The sequence below is a fragment of the Oncorhynchus kisutch genome, linkage group LG23, assembly GCF_002021735.2.
Source record: "Oncorhynchus kisutch isolate 150728-3 linkage group LG23, Okis_V2, whole genome shotgun sequence".
NCBI lineage: Eukaryota > Metazoa > Chordata > Actinopteri > Salmoniformes > Salmonidae > Oncorhynchus > Oncorhynchus kisutch.
In genome coordinates this window covers 14,395,894-14,413,055 of record NC_034196.2, presented here as the reverse complement: position 1 = coordinate 14,413,055, position 17,162 = coordinate 14,395,894, and the positions used below count along the sequence as shown (strand labels likewise).

Genomic DNA, 17,162 nt, shown 5'->3' with positions numbered 1-17,162 from the left:
TACAATATACTTCAAATGGATTTATTGAATCTGATTTGTTGCTCCATTTCAACATGGCAACTAACTTATTTCCTGGTTTCATATATTTTCCTGTTCTTCTCAATTTCTTTTACACAATTTCTAAGGAATCAACTTCTGGAAATCATACACAAGGTGTTCAACTGCATGTTGAAAAAGAGATTTGGTTTATATAACACACCAATGTGGCCTACGCGAGGTGACATAGTTGTCTAGAAAGACAAGTGTTACGATCACAAGGTGGACATTCTCAAAACATTGCATACAGTAGTATTTCAATATAGAAAACAAAGTTTCTTATGCTCAGCATACAGTAGCTCTACAACTGACCATCACAAAACAAAAAGCTCAATTAGAGGCTATTTCCTCTCACAACATTTCAAACAGTTATATACTGCTAACTGAACAGTTTTTTCCCCAGACAGAAAACAAGTGTGTTTATCACAAAGGTAAGAGTAGGCAAACGATCTTCAGACTTCATGAGAGTAAGTTACTTTAAAGGGATGGTTCGGGATTTTGGGCCATTTTATCTACTTCCCCAGAGCCAGATGAACTTGTGGATACCATTTTAATTTATGTGTCCAGTATGAAGGAAGTTAGTTTGCTAGCAAATGCTAACGCTAACTAGCATCAGCACAATGACTGGAAGTCTATGGGTATCTGTTGGCATGTTAGTAGATACCCATAGACTTCCAGCCATTGTGGGATCCAAGGAATTAAACAAAATTACCCTTACCATAGTTCAATAGCAACTTTTAATCAGTGGTGTAAAGTACTTAAGTAAAAATACTTTAAAGTACTGTAGTAGTTCTTTGGGGTCTGTACTTTACTATTTATATTTTCCAACTTTTACTTCACTACATTCTTAAAAGAACATATTGTACTTTTTACCCCATATATTTTCCCTGACACCCAAAAGATCTCGTTACATTTGGAATGCTTAGCAGAACAGGACAATGGTCCAATTCAAGCACTTATCAAGAGGTCATCCTACTTCTTCTGATCTGGCGGACTCACTAAACACATGCTTATTTTGTAAACAATGTCAGTGTTGGAGTGTTCCCCTGGCTATCCGTAAATTAAAACAAGAAATGGTGTCGCCTGGTTTGCTTAATATATTGAATTTGAAATGATTAATTCTTTAACTTTTGATATTTAAGTATATTTAAGAAATTACATTTACTTTTGATACTGATATATATTTAAAAACCAAATACTTTTACTCAAATAGTATTTTACTGGGTGACTTTCACGAGTCATTTTCTATTAAGGTATTTTTACTCAAGTATGACAATTTGGTCATTTATCCACCACTGTTTTTAATGCACTTTTACATTTCTAACTGAGTAATGGTGAACTACCAACAATCTGTTTCATGGAACTGCAGTCACGCATGTACTATAGTCACGCATGTACTGTATACTGGAACCATAAATTCATGAAACTTTCACTGAAACCCCCCCCTGTTTTAACCAATATCAACAACACAGAAAGAAAAATATCACACAGAAACAGGTGTTAATTAAAATTGTACCAGATTGTCAGGCTGTAAATAGAAAAGTCACATGTTGTGTTAATCTATCCCACAGAGCACACATTCATGCCCCTTGGTCCACCAGAAGGAACTAGGTAATATATCAGACCGGGGAAAAAAACATATACACACACACAAGGATGCAAAGGGCACATGATGTTACTAAACACGTGCCTTCCAAAGCTGATCAGTAATAGAAAAAGTGTTGCACTACTATTAGTAAGGCCACTTTCACTGTGAAGGTACAGTAACAGCTGAGCAAACACAAACATCTTCCTCCGTCGTGCAAACTATCAAGCAGTCTGTCTTAATAATGCCTGTTCCATTACTTTGAACTTTGTACTCAGGACAAAGTACAGTTATTCAGTCACAGTCATGGGGGCAGCAGGTAGCCTAGCAGCTAAGAGTGTAGGACCAGTAACCAAAACGTAGCTGGTTCAAATCCCAGGGCAGACTAGGTGAAAAACATATGTCCATGTGACCTTGAGCAAGTCATTTAACCCTCATTGTTCCTGTAAGTCACTCTGGATAATGTAAATATCCATTCCATTGGAAAGCAGATAGTTAGGTGGCACAGGAACACATGCTTATTTTTTATAGAATTTTTGGATCAGGGCATAAAACATGGACGAGTGGAGGGGAACTGCAATGTTTGTAAAACAAAAACCAGAAAGAGCATTTGCCCCATAGAGGATTTTGCAGTTGCCATAAGACACCTTGGACATGAAGACACTGGTAATCTTCAGAAGGCTGTTAGAGGTGACCTGGCAGTTTAAAACACAGACAAGGTGTGACAGACAAAGAAGTGAGAAACCTCAGTTCTGCAGACAAAAACATTACTAATCCCATAATGTGAAAAAGATACCAGATCCCTTAAATCCACTCATCTGTGGAAGTCAATGTGCCAGGGAATTCAGCTAAAAAGCATGTTCCTTGAGTTCCTGGTATCAGTGTTTTTATTTATAGATGTTCTCCTTTCTCGGTTGTATAAACAAACTATGCATGCATGTAGCTAAGCCTCCACAGCGAGCTATTTCAGTGCGGATATGACCAAATAAGGAACACAAACAAGGTGGCTGGAAGAAACTAGTAGACATGGTGGATGGAGTGAGAAACAATGCTTTGGCAACATCTCTATAGGGGTAATATTTTTGGTGCAGTCTCCCTAGTTGGTGTAGCAGCTAGTTAACAAAAGGAGGCATGATGGACACCTCTCCCCTCAGGATGTTGGCTTTCTAGCGCTATTGTTTCAAGGCAGAAAGCTCCAATGGCAATTCTCCTGGCAGAAAAAGAGAAGTCTTTCCTCCAAAGGGTTCAAAGGCTCTTGTTGGTACTGTTTAAGCTTCTCATGACAATTATGTTATCAATATGGCTATGACCATTATAACCACTCAAATAGCAACAGTATAGCACAAGTACGGCATATCTTCAATGTATGTATATTCCAGCTTCATTTGATATCCCATCACCCCTTGTGTCCAAAAGCCTGTGTTTTGAAGGTTGTTGTATGCGAGCAGATGCAGGTTACTCTCCCCAACCCTGCTAAAAAAAATGTTAAAAAGTCCCTTAGGCGTAGATCTGCCCAGGGTGCGTGTTGTCCCCAAGCCGGTCCTGGCTGGGCTGGTGCTTGGTGTCGTTGGACTTCACGGCGCTGGCATAATCATAGATCCCTACCTCCAGGTTCTTAGCCTTCAGGGCTGCAGTATGCAGTTTCTCCAGAAAGTCAGGCATACCTATGAGTGAGGAGGGCAAAAGCTGATGACCAGGATAACATACAACCACAGGGCAAACCACACTCATGGCAGTGGAGACTGCAGACCTCAATGATCTACTTTTTTCATTTTAAAGGGTTTGATTGAATACTCTACCCAAGGTGACTCTCCATCCAGATAAAAGTAAATCAGACCAAGAAGCAAAGCAGTGAGCTACAATACCAGCAGATCAAGTTGTGGGTCATGCTGAAGAATCAGCCAATAACTGTAGCCCAGCTACCGCAGGCTAAAAAAACGTATTTAAATATTTTTTTTAAACTATACCTCTCCCATTGAGTTAGGGCAATATAATAGTTTTGCATTGTCAGTGGCTGCATTTGATGTAAAGATCACTGGGAATTGATGGTTCCTTTTGTGCCCAACTGCCCTTCAGTGAAGCACTTCTGCTGTGTCGCTTCAGAGAAATATCTGACTATGTACGGACAGTACCTACATTTACGATGAACAGATGGCTGTCCTTTTGAATAAGGAGGGCTGTTCCTGTAAATATCCCATATCTTTTGTTTGATATTCTAACAATTACTACATCCAGTTTACACTTGGGGATAATCATTAAGCTCAGTGAAGAGAAACCAGAAGTATGAGGGCTCACCACTGGACACCATCCAGCTCACACAGTAGCGGGGAAAGGCGGTCTGAGGGTCGTCGCTGTAGGTCAGAAGGTAGGTAAAGCCATTCTGTGGGTCAGGACGACATGACAAGGTCAGATACTGTAATCTAACATGTACACAATAAGCATAGAACAAAAATCATACGTCACTATAGTGTAAGATTATCTGTTGTCTTGTCTTCAAGGGCCTCTCTATTCACCTCATCAAAGGACTTGTGAGGGCGAATGACCATCTTGGACTGGTATGAGTGGACTCTGACATAGTCCTGAGTTTCTGGGACTCCAGGGTGCTGAACTGCTCTAAATGACACAAAAAATAATAGAGAAAGGGAGAAGAGAGTAAAAAATAATATTCCAAGCATCTGAGTGAGGGAAAAAAGTGATACAAAATTACCTCACATTTGTATTTAAATAGAACTATTTTACATGAATTCAACCCTCACCTGGAGATCAGGACCATCAGATTATTCTCCACATCAACATTGTAGCGACGCACATAAACATAGTCCCTTGAGTACATGGGATACTGTGGGAAGATAATCCAACAAATCAAAAATACAATATAAATGTAGGATACAACATGTTGCCATCTGACCTACGACACAGCCCTTATTCAAGGAAACATTGCTTCTGCTTCATAAAATACAATACTGCAGCAGTTCCCAAGCTAGGACCCATGTGGGGTCGCCTGATATGTAAATGCAATCGCAGGAGAATTTCCAAAATCAGGAGAAAAAAAATGTACACCGTAGCAGTCAAAAGTTTACATTGTAGAATAATAGTGAAGATATCATAACTATGAAATAACACATGGAATCATGTAGCAACCAAAGAAGTGTTATAAGATGCATTTCGATTTGTCTATTTGAGATTCTTCAAAGTAGCTTGATGACAGCTTAGCGCAGTCTTCGCATTCTCTCAACCAGCTTCATGAGGTAGTCACCTGGAATGCATTTCAATTAACAGGTGTGCCTTGTTAATAGTACATTTTTGCAATTTCTTTCCTTTATAATGCATTTGAGCGAAGCAGTTGTGTTGTGACAAAGTAGGGGTGGTGTACAGAAGATGGGCTAACCAAATAGGGCGAAGTCCATATTATAGCAAGAACAGCTCAAATAAGCAAAGAGAAATGACAGTCCATCATTACTTTAAGACATGAAGGTCAGTCATTCCGGAAAATTTCAAGACCTTTGAAAATTTCTTCAAGCGCAGTCGCAAAAACCATCAAGCGCTATGATGAAACTGGCTCTCATGAGGACCACCACAGGAATGAAGACCCGGAGTTACCTCTGCAGCAGAGAATACGTTCATTAGAGTTAACTGCACCTCAGAAATTGCAGCCCAAATAATGCTTCACAGGAGACAATGAATCAGGATTTCATGGTCAAATTGCTGCAAAGAAACCACTACTAAAGGACACCAATAATAAGAAAAGACTTGATGGGCCAAGAAACACGAACAATGGACATTAGACCGGTGGAAATCTGTCCTTTGGTCTGATGAGTCCAAATTTGAGATTTTTGGTTCTAACCGCCATTCTTTGTGAGACGCAGAGTAGGTGAACGAATGACCTCCGCATGTGTAGTTCCCACCGTGAAGCATGGAGGTGGTGGTGTGATGGTACTTTGCTGGTGACACTGATTTTTATGCAGCGATATGCCATCTCATCTGGTTTGCGTTTAGTGTGACTAGCATTTGTTTTTCAACAGGACAATGACCCAAACCACCTCCAGGATGTGAGGTCTATTTGACCAAGAAGGAGAGTGATGAGTGCTGCATCAGATGACCTGGCCTCCACAATCACCCGACCTCAACCCAATTGAGATGGTTTGGGATGAGTTGGACCGCAGAGTGAAGGAAAAGCAGCCAACAAGTGCTCAGCATATGTGGGAACTGAGCATTAATGCCATGTTCAAAACAACTGCGATTTGGAATTACGAGTTAGATGACCGTTCCCAAACTTGGGCCTCTTTATAGAGCTCTTGACCTAAAGATCACTGACGTCATGATTTGACCTTGTATTTTTCAAAGCTCCCAGTTGTCTTGAAAGTACCATAAAACTCCTAGAAGCCTACCCTTCACCAGCTCATATCTGTGTGAAACTGGATTCAGTGCTCTCTTTTGCATTAAAACTGTCTGCTTGCAAGTATCTGTAATAATCAAATTAGAGCATCATGAGCAAGGCAAGAACATGAAGCACTCACAACAGTCAACAAATGTTACTTTGTAACATCAGAGAGAAACCACTGAGGCATATCACAAGTGCATGACTGATGATAAGCACGAGTTCTGCATTTCTAGTGTGTGAGTTGGCAGGGGAAACTTACAGGGAAACGTGTGGCCCAGTGCACAACCTCTGAGCCTGTATTGATGTCCCGGTCCACCACCTCCAGCTTGAGAACCAGAGCATCCCACGTCTTCCTGTACTCCATGTCCAACTGGGGCAAATGGCAGAGCATGAGACAAGAGAGGAGCAGAGGCGTAATATAGCACGCACATACAACACCTAGAGCTACATACTTGCACAAAAACCTTACACTCCACCAAGCGCAATTGGGTAAATAGACAACAACAAGAGCTAAATATGGACATAGACACTCAAACGCAAGGGGAGCGTATGAACATACAGGGAATCTGGTGCTGAATCTACACACAAGTCACTTGTACAGGTGACACCACCCATTTTTCGACAGAATACATTTATCTGCGGGTTCATTAAAAGCACTAAGTTTCCTCTTTCACACAAATGTAGTTTTTTTTTGCATTAAATGAATTTAGCAATTTAGACAGTTAGCATAAAGGAAACTAGCTTAGTACCTGGACATTGAAGAACTGTCGGGGGGTGACGTCGTTATAAGAACCCCAAACTGAAAAGATGAGGGAAAGGGGTCTTAATGATGACACCAGGGATGTCCGACAAAAGATAAATCTGTTCTTTCATACAATTGATTGGTCGAAATTTTAAAATTTGTATTTTTCCATATATAGGACACATCCTACGTGTTTTAATCAAATCAACTACACTGCAGTCGGAAAGTATTCAGACCACTTTACTTTAACCACATTTTGTTACTTTACAGGCTTATTCTAAAATTGATTAAAGTTGTTTTCTTCCACCCGCATCAATCTACACACAATACCCAATAATGACAAAGCAAAAACAGGCTTTGAAATTTTTGCAAATGTAGAAAAAAAATACAAAATATCACATTTACATAAGTATTCAGACCCTTTACTCAGTACTTTGTTGAAGCACCTTGGCAACAAGGTGGGCTAGACAATCTGGACCCTTTCTTTCTAAAATTATCTGCCGAAATTGTTGCCACCCCTATTACTAGCCTGTTCAACCTCTCTTTCGTGTCGTCTGAGATTCCCAAAGATTGGAAAGCAGCTGCAGTCATCCCCCTCTTCAAAGGGGGGGACACTCTTGACCCAAACTGCTACAGACCTATATCTATCCTACCGTGCCTTTCTAAGGTCTTCGAAAGCCAAGTCAACAAACAGATTACCGACCATTTCGAATCTCACCATACCTTCTCTGCTATGCAATCTGGTTTCAGAGCTGGTCATGGGTGCACCTCAGCCACGCTCAAGGTCCTAAACGATATCTTAACCGCCATCGATAAGAAACATTACTGTGCAGCCGTATTCATTGATCTGGCCAAGGCTTTCGACTCTGTCAATCACCATATCCTCATCGGCAGACTCGACACTCTTGGTTTCTCAAATGATTGCCTCGCCTGGTTCACCAACTACTTCTCTGATAGAGTTCAGTGTGTCAAATCGGAGGGTCTGCTGTCCGGACCTCTGGCAGTCTCTATGGGGGTGCCACAGGGTTCAATTCTTGGACCGACTCTCTTCTCTGTATACATCAATGAGGTCGCTCTTGCTGCTGGTGAGTCCCTGATCCACCTCTACGCAGACGACACCATTCTGTATACTTCCGGCCCTTCTTTGGACACTGTTAACAACCCTCCAGGCAAGCTTCAATGCAATACAACTCTCCTTCCGTGGCCTCCAATTGCTCTTAAATACAAGTAAAACTAAATGCATGCTCTTCAACCGATCGCTACCTGCACCTACCCGCCTGTCCAACATCACTACTCTGGACGGCTCTGACTTAGAATACGTGGACAACTACAAATACTTAGGTGTCTGGTTAGACTGTAAACTCTCCTTCCAGACCCATATCAAACATCTCCAATCCAAAGTTAAATCTAGAATTGGCTTCCTATTTCGCAACAAAGCATCCTTCACTCATGCTGCCAAACATACCCTTGTAAAACTGACCATCCTACCAATCCTCGACTTTGGCGATGTCATTTACAAAATAGCCTCCAATACCCTACTCAACAAATTGGATGCAGTCTATCACAGTGCAATCCGTTTTATCACCAAAGCCCCATATACTACCCACCATTGCGACCTGTACGCTCTCGTTGGCTGGCCCTCGCTTCATACTCGTCGCCAAACCCACTGGCTCCATGTCATCTACAAGACCCTGCTAGGTAAAGTCCCCCCTTATCTCAGCTCGCTGGTCACCATAGCATCTCCCACCTGTAGCACACGCTCCAGCAGGTATATCTCTCTAGTCACCCCCAAAACCAATTCTTTCTTTGGCCGCCTCTCCTTCCAGTTCTCTGCTGCCAATGACTGGAACGAACTACAAAAATCTCTGAAACTGGAAACACTTATCTCCCTCACTAGCTTTAAGCACCAACTGTCAGAGCAGCTCACAGATTACTGCACCTGTACATAGACCACCTATAATTTAGCCCAAACAACTACCTCTTTCCCAACTGTATTTAATTTTAATTTATTTATTTATTTTGCTCCTTTGCACCCCATTATTTTTATTTCTACTTTGCACATTCTTCCATTGCAAAACTACCATTCCAGTATTTTACTTGCTATATTGTATTTACTTTGCCATCATGGCCTTTTTTGCCTTTACCTCCCTTCTCACCTCATTTGCTCACATTGTATATAGACTTGTTTATACTGCATTATTGACTGTATGTTTGTTTTTACTCCATGTGTAACTCTGTGTCGTTTTATCTGTCGAACTGCTTTGCTTTATCTTGGCCAGGTCGCAATTGTAAATGAGAACTTGTTCTCAACTTGCCTACCTGGTTAAATAAAGGTAAAATAAATCAAATAAAAAAAACAACTACAGCCTTGAGTCTTCTCGGGTATGACGCTACAAGCTTGGCACTCCTGTATTTGAAGAGTGTGTCCCATTCATCTCTGCAGATCCTCTCAAGCTCTGTCATGTTGGATGGGGAGTGTCGCTGCACATCTATTTTTAAGTCTCTCGATCAGGTTCAAGTCTGGGCTCTGGCTGGACCACTCAAGGACACTCAGTGACTTGTCCCGAAGCCACTCCTGCATCGTCTTGGTGTGTACTTAGGGTCGTTGTCCTGTTGGAATGTGAACCTTTGCCCCCTTTGTAGGTTTCATCAAGGATCTCTCTGTACTTTGCTCCGTTCATCTTTGTCTTGATCCTGACTTGTCTCCCAGTCCCTGCCGCTGAAAAACATCCCCACAGCATGATGCTGCCAACACCATGCTTCACCGTAGGGATGGTGCCAGGTTTCCTCCAGACGTGATGCTTGGCATTCAGGCCAAAGAGTTTAATCTTGGTTTCATCAGACCAGAGAATCTTGTTTCTCATGGTCTGAAAGTCCTTTAGGTGCCTTTTGGCAAACTCCAAGCGGCTGTCATGTGCCATTTACTGAGGAGTGGATTCCGTCTGGCCACTCTACCATAAAGGCCTGATTGGTGGAGTGCTGCAGAGATGGGAGAATCTACCTGAAGGACAACCATCTCCACAGAGGAACTCTGGTTCTTAGTCACCTCCCTAACAAAGGCCCTTCTCCTCCAATTGCTCAGTTTGGCCGGGCGGCCAGCTCTAGGAAGAGTCTTGGTGGTTACAAACTTCTTCCATTTTAGAAAGATGGCGGCCACTGTTCTTGGGGACCTTCAATGCTGCAGGAATGTTTTGGTACCCTTCCCCAGATCTGTGCCTCGACACAATCCTGTCTCGAACCTCTATGAACAATTCCTTTGACTTCATCACTTGTTTTTTTTCACTGGCACGCACTGTCAACTGTAGGACCTTATATAAACAGGTGTTTGTCTTTCCAAATCATGTCCAATCAATTAAGTTATTTTACTTAAATCCCTCATTTGTTTAGTTAAAACATTCCCTATTCCCAACCCTTGCTCTCTTTCCATGACACATATATGCATTGCATGCACGAGACCAATAGGGCCTGACCTAAAGCATATCATAATCACATCAATGAATTGGTTATAGCAATCTCTGAACACTAGGTTAAAGAAGACTGGAGGTATTGCTCGCCTGAGGTAGAATACCTCATGATAAGCTGTAGACCACACTATCTATATTATTCGTAGCCGTCTATTCACCACCACAACCCGATGCTGGCACTAAGACCGCACTCAACGAGCTGTGTAAGCAAACAAGAAAATGCTCATCCAGAAGCGGCACTATTAGTGGTTGGGAACTTTAATGCAAGAAACTTAAATTCATTTTACCTCATTTCAACCAGCCACATAAGGAAAAGAATAATAAAAAATAACTCTAGACCACCTTTCCTCCACACACACACATACAAAGCTCTCCCTCGCCCACCATTTGGCAAATCTGACCATAATTCTATCCTCCTGATTCCGGCTAACAAGTAAAAACTAAAGCAGGAAGTACCAGTGACTCGCTCAATACGGAAGTGGTCAGATGATGCTACAGATGCTACAGGACTGTTTTGCTAGAACAGCCTGGAATATGTTCCGGGATTCATCCAATGGCATTGAGGAATACACCACCTCAGTCACCGACTTCATCAATAAGAGCATCGACGATGACGTCCCCACAGTGACCGTATGTACAGTTCCCAACCAGAAGCCATGGACTACAGGCAACATCCTCAACAAGGTATAGGCTAGAGCTGAAGCTTTCAAGGAGCAGGAAACTAATCCTGACGCTTTAAGAAATCCCGCCACACCCTCTTACGAACCATCAAATAGGCAAAGCGTCAATACAGGATTAAGATTGAATCCTACTACACCGGCTCTGAAGCCCGTCGGATGTGGCAGGGATTGAAAACTATTATGGACTAAAAAGGGAATCCCAGCCACGAGCTGCTCAGCGATACGAGCCTACCAAATGAGCTAAATGCCTTTTATGCTCGCTTCGAGATAAGCAACACTGATGCATGCATGAGAGCACCAGCTGTTCATGACAACTGTGTGATCACGCTCTCCGTAGCTGATGTGAGCAAGACCTTTAAACAGGTCAACATTCACAAAGCTGCTGGGACAGACGGATTACCAGGACATGTACTCAAAGCATGCGTAGACCAACTGGCAAGTGTCATTTTCAACCTCTCTATGACCAAATTTGTAATATCTACATAAACAGACCACCATAGTTCCTGTGACCAAGAAAGCGAAGGTAACCTGCTTTAATGATTACCCCCCATAGCACTCAAGTCAGTAGCTATGAAGTGCTTTGAAAGGCTGGTCATGGCTCACAACACCATCATGCCAGAAACCTTAGACCCACTCCAATTCACATACTGCCCTAACAGATCCACAGATGACACCATCTCAATCGCACTCCACACTGCCCTTTCTCACTTTACACCAGCTCTGGCTCTGGCAGGAGCCCAACATTGTGGGAAGCTTGTGGAAGGCTACCCAAAACATTTGACCCTCGTTAAACAATTTAAAGGCAATGCTACCAAATACTAATTGAGTGTATATAAACTTCTGACCCACTGGGAATGTGATGAAAGAAATAAAAGCTGAAATAAATCACTCTACACTATTATTCTGACATTTCACATTCTTAAAATAAAGTGGTGATCCTAATTGACCTAAGACAGGGAATGTTTTACTAGGAATTGTGAAAAACTGAGTTTAAATGTATTTGGCTAAGGTGTATGTAAACTTCCGACTTCAACTGTATGTATGCGCTCATCTCAGTGAAATGATCCACCTAAAAGCCCATTCATGCTTGACACGAAAATGTGGTAGGAGGCTCCTTATCGAAGGTGTGATGCAATTGCAGAACCTCCAGAAGCATGCAGAGGCCAACTCGAGCTCCGTACCACATCACCATGCACCTCCCTAATTTTGGGTGGTACATCCTATAGAAAACAAAATCTCACTTCCTTGACAAAAGCTCTACACTGCTCCACAACAAGCAATAAGTATGAATGCCCTGACTTCTGCTGAGCCCATATGACCGTAAATGCTTCATGACCAATGCAGACATCACATTAACCATGCAACCAGATGCACAATGCACTTCTCTCTCCAGAATGCGCTCTGCCGCATATTTGTGCACATTAATTGTTTAATAACATCATTGTGTGAATTGTTGTGTTTGAATGTTTGTGTATATCAATTCCCCATTACATATCACCAGGAGTACATTTACCGTTAATTCCTATAATTTCCCATCTACAATGTTCGTTTCTTTGGCTACAAAGTAATGTTTTCTTCACTTCAAACAGCAAGCAAATTAAGTCTGTTTTTACATTAGAGAATTGCAATAGTTCCTCAATGTATTTGAAAAATCTTTCAGGCTCTCTCCCTTTCGATAACCACTCAGAGTGAAAGGGGAAAAAATGTCATGCTCTGATTCAGTGGAAACGTCATAAAATCTCCCTACCTGACTACTTCTTATCAGTGCTCTTATATTCTATAAGAGGAACAGGAGCTCAAGCAGTAGAACATTTGAGGTGCCAGTACTGAGTAGAGGTCGACCGATTATGATTTTTAAACGCCAATACTGATACTGATTATTGGAGGATCAAAAAAAGTCGATACCAATTAATTGTTCATTTTTATTTATTTATTTGTAATAATGACAATTAAAACAATACTGAATGAACTTATTTTAACTTAATATAATACATCAATCAAATCAAGTGAGCCTCAAATAAATAATGAAACATGTTCAATTTGGTTTAAATACTGCAAAAACAAAGTGTTGGAGAAGAAAGTAAAAGTGCATGTGCCATGTAAGAAAGCTAACGTTTATGTTGCTTGCTCAGAACATATGAAAGCTGGTGGTTCCTTTTAACATGAGTCTTCAATATTCCCAGGTAAGAAGTTTTAGGTTGTAGTCATTATAGGAATTATAGGACTATTTCCCTCTATACCATTTGCATTTCATTAACCTTTGACTATTGGATGTTCTTATAGGCACTTTAGTATTGCCAGTGTAACAGTATAGCTTCCGTCCCTCTCCTCGCTCCTCCCTGGGCTCGAACCAGGAATACAACGACAACAGCCACCCTCGAAGCATCGTTACCCATGCAGAGCAAGGGGAACAACCACTCCAAGTCTCAGAGCGAGTGACGTTTGAAACGCTATTAGCGCGCACCCCGCTAACTAGCTAGCCATTTTACATCGGTTACACCAGCCTCATCTCTGGAGTTGATAGACTTGAAGTCATAAACAGCGCAATGTTTGACGCACAACGAAGAGCTGCTGGCAAAACACACAAAAGTGCTGTTTGAATGAATGCTTAGGAGCATGCTGCTGCCTACCACCGCTCAGTCAGATACTTGTATGCTCAATCAGATTATATGCAACGCAGGACACGCTAGATAAACTAGTAATATCATCAACCATGTGTAGTTAACTAGTGATTATGATTGATTGATTGTTTTTTATAAGATCATTTTAATGCTAGCTAGCAACTTACCTTGGTTTACTGCATTCACGCAACAGTCTCCTTGTGGAGTGCAACGAGAGGCAGGTGTTTATAGCGTTGGACTAGTTAACTGTAAGGTTGCAAGATTGGATCCCCGAGCTGACAAGGTGAAAATCTGTCGTTCTGCCCCTGAACGAGGCAGTTAACCCACCGTTCCTTGGCCATCATTGAAAATAAGAATGTGTTCTTAACTGACTTGGCTAGTTAAATAAAGATTAAATAAAGGTGTAAAATAAATAAATAATAATAATTAAATAAAACATGTAATGGCCAAATCGGTGTCCAAAAACACCGATTTCCGATTGTTATGAAAACTTGAAATCGGCCCTAATTAATCGGCCATTCTGATTAAATCGGTTGACCTCTAGTACGGAGTGCCTGCCCAAGTCAAACACTGCTTCTTATTCCTTGCGCAAATAGCCTACAGCTGTGTGTCCCGAGCTCACTGGTGCAGGAAACTGAGTGCACAGAATATTTTATAAAATGTTGAAGTTCACTAGTGCAAGCTTCTGCTGGACCCAAGTTAATAGTTGATACAATGTTTCAAATTCGTTGCCGACAGGTCATGCAGACAGGTCATGCATCCTTTCACATAGCCAATGTGATTTATAGGATATTTATTTTTAAATCAGGATATATTCTATCTGCAGCCTGCAATGTTTTCATTTTGTTGGCGTTATGTAGGCTATTTTAAAACAGTTGGTAATGGCAATATGTTAATTTTTGGTAACATGTTTCATCTCCATTTGGATAGAATTTTGATTAACCACATGACAATGATTGAGATATGAAGACGTTATTATAAATTACATTCCACAAAAATGTGCATATGAAAACCATAACTGGCATGCAGATCGGTAGAAATGGTAAGATAAATTGGCATTCCACATGAGAAAGGTTGCAGACTCCTCGTTTTGCCTATTACCGGCAACTTCAGGAGAGTAATTTCAGAATCTGCACAAGCCAGCAGGAGGAGAATAGTTTGGTCAGGTTAAGTTTTTAAATGTTTTCTTCTGGTTATCTAGATCTCTGGCTCCCTCGAGGCATGTCTTACTTAAATCAGATGAGTTTCAGTCAACAAAGAATTTTTTATTTTTTTGGTCAACAATGATATTTGTTTTGTTGCCCTAGTGCCATCCCCACGGCCTCAACAGTTCACCCAGACAGGTGTCTTGTACACCATTATTTTTTGCTACTGCTCGACTATAGAAATGTTGGACAACCAACAGCCTATCGACCAGTCAACTAAATGGGGTCAGCCCTTGATTAAACTCAGACATGTAGATGATGATCAAGGCAAAAAGAGAAAATGGAAAAGTGCAAATCTACATCAAAGGGTTGATGAAATGATGACACCCCATATAGTCACAAAGGAAAGTTTTACTGCATATTCTGGGTGTCAAAGATTTGTGACAATGCAGGCTTACCTCTGTATTCACATAAGTGGCTTCCCTCAATTGGCCGCCTCCACACTTTGAAATTATTCTTCTCCATGACAAGTTCCCAGCCTGTCTCCACCTGCCCTTCATCCTTCTCTGAGGATGCACTCAGATTCTTCACTGACTCCAAAGCTTGGAGCTCTAGTCCACACCTTTGGAAGTGAGCAGAGTTAAGATTTCTTACCATAACAAGCGACATGTACTGGTGTTGCTGTATATACAGGTTCTAAACACTCAACATGCGAAGCATACTGCCTGCTTTAACATTACAGGACAAGGTTGAAGTAAAGGTAGTCCTAACATTCCACGCCTGCATTATGTAAACAATTGGGCAAATAACAGTGTACAATTATATGCACAACAATATGTTTCTCATTTGGAAGTTGGAAGTAACAGCATGTCTCTCTCTACCTGTGTAGTTCTTCATCTCGGACCTTCTCGTCCTCCCACAGGAAGACACCCGCCAGTGCAGCCACAAGCTTCCCCGTGGAAGCGTGCTTGCTCTGGAGTCGACGCCATATGCTTCCTACCAGGGTCCACCTAGTTCGCTCTGAGTACAGGTTTGCGTAAAGCTCTCCAATCTGATGGGCGCGTCGAAGCCTCTGGCCTGTCACAAAGCTACAATGGTTGGCAAAAATTGATAGCAAGTCTTGCTTCTTATTGTCAGACGCCACTGTTTTACTGGTGCCCACCCCCGATCTCTGGAGCCATGATAACAACAGGCCCATGCGTCTTCTAATCCATGTCGTGGTTTCGGATTTGCCATTGCTCTTGCCAATCCACTGTCTCACTGTATTACTGCTTTGAACCCTAACAGCACATACACCGATTTCACATAAATGTTTAAACTGCCGTGGTGTAGACTGAAACATTCTGCTGATTGTGCAAGAGTAAGTTCGACCACTAGAAGTGACAGCTATTTAAAGCAAGTGCACGCTTATTAGTTAACTTTCCTATCACGCGCGATATCTGTGGTGTATTTGTTACCAACAATGTCAAATGTAACGCTGTCAGTATTGATGGGAAATTCACTACGAATCATTTATATAACATAGGAAGCAAACACTGCCAAAGATGCAGATTACTCTAACGTTAGGTGGTTATATTGTTAACTTAAAGGCCTAAGAGATGACAAAGTATCAAACCAGGTCTCAAACTGTATTTGACATTAGCTTGTTAGCTAAGCTACGGAATTCAAGAGCACGAGACAAGCACCAACTAACGTACCACCATTGAACCGATGGTATTTGAGTGACACTATTGTTTTTAATAGTCGTCCATTCGGTTCAATTATTAGCTAGCTCACCAATTTAATCGTACTTTTAACTCCGTGCAATAACCAGCATCACGTTTTTCTTACACATGGAAGTCAGTCGACATGATATTTGTCCCTAGTTACCACAGCCACAAAGTCATAATCATGGCTAAAACCCGCCTATTACTACAATTTATAGATTTATAGATTTAAAACCTAACCTTAACCACCGCTAACCTTATGTTTCATTCTAAATTAAGACCAAAAAGCTCATTTTTGTTTCATACATTTTTAAGATATAGACCGTTTCCACTTTGTGGATGTTGTAACTAGTGACACGGGATCATGAGCTTGTTCACGCCAATGGGGTTCAATCCCGGATAGCACTAACCAATAGAGTTCACACACCCCTTGAGAGTACCCGCCTTATCTGGACAACACAAATTTGATTGGTTACTTATCATTGGGGTTCTATTTCATTTGCAGTAGTTGGTGTCAATCTTTTGATTAGCCACTAGCAGTTAAGTTGGGATCCTGATTTAATTATGCGGTGAAGGTCCACGATAAAGGTGAAATACAAAAAAAGGTGAAATACAAAAAAGGTGAAAAGGAGTCTATGCTATCCGTGATCATTGGGACGTCCCAACCCTAAACTACACAAAACAATGGCTGTGTTCAAATACCCATCCTAACATACTACATACTATTAGTTCATTTTAGTATACTGTAAACGAACGGTATCATTTCAGTTGAGCGTACTAGAGCTTCGCCTGTCTAACAGAA

The 17,162-nt window shown here is 41.4% G+C and overlaps 1 protein-coding gene across 1 annotated transcript; it reads right to left on the bottom strand.

Moving 5' to 3' along the window:
• On the bottom strand, window positions 1–16,694 carry LOC109868373 (stAR-related lipid transfer protein 7, mitochondrial-like). Its single transcript, XM_020457866.2, has 8 exons — window positions 15,536–16,694; window positions 15,113–15,276; window positions 6,752–6,801; window positions 6,262–6,372; window positions 4,378–4,460; window positions 4,135–4,234; window positions 3,917–4,001; window positions 1–3,285 (listed from the first exon to the last, which is right to left on the bottom strand). Exons 1-8 carry the CDS (start codon window positions 15,994–15,996, stop codon window positions 3,119–3,121), a joined length of 1,221 nt encoding a protein of 406 aa, XP_020313455.1. The 5' UTR covers window positions 15,997–16,694; the 3' UTR covers window positions 1–3,118.
• Window positions 16,695–17,162: the final 468 nt, after the last annotated feature.

Coding starts and splice junctions, on each gene's coding strand:
- LOC109868373 (XM_020457866.2), bottom strand. CDS start 15,996: ATGTTTCAGTCTACACCACGGCAGTTTAAACATTTATGTGAAATCGGT. Junction 4,002..4,134: donor CTCACAAGTCCTTTGATGAG/GTGAATAGAGAG, acceptor CCTGACCCACAG/AATGGCTTTACCTACCTTCT. Junction 3,286..3,916: donor GAGCTGGATGGTGTCCAGTG/GTGAGCCCTCAT, acceptor CCTCACTCATAG/GTATGCCTGACTTTCTGGAG.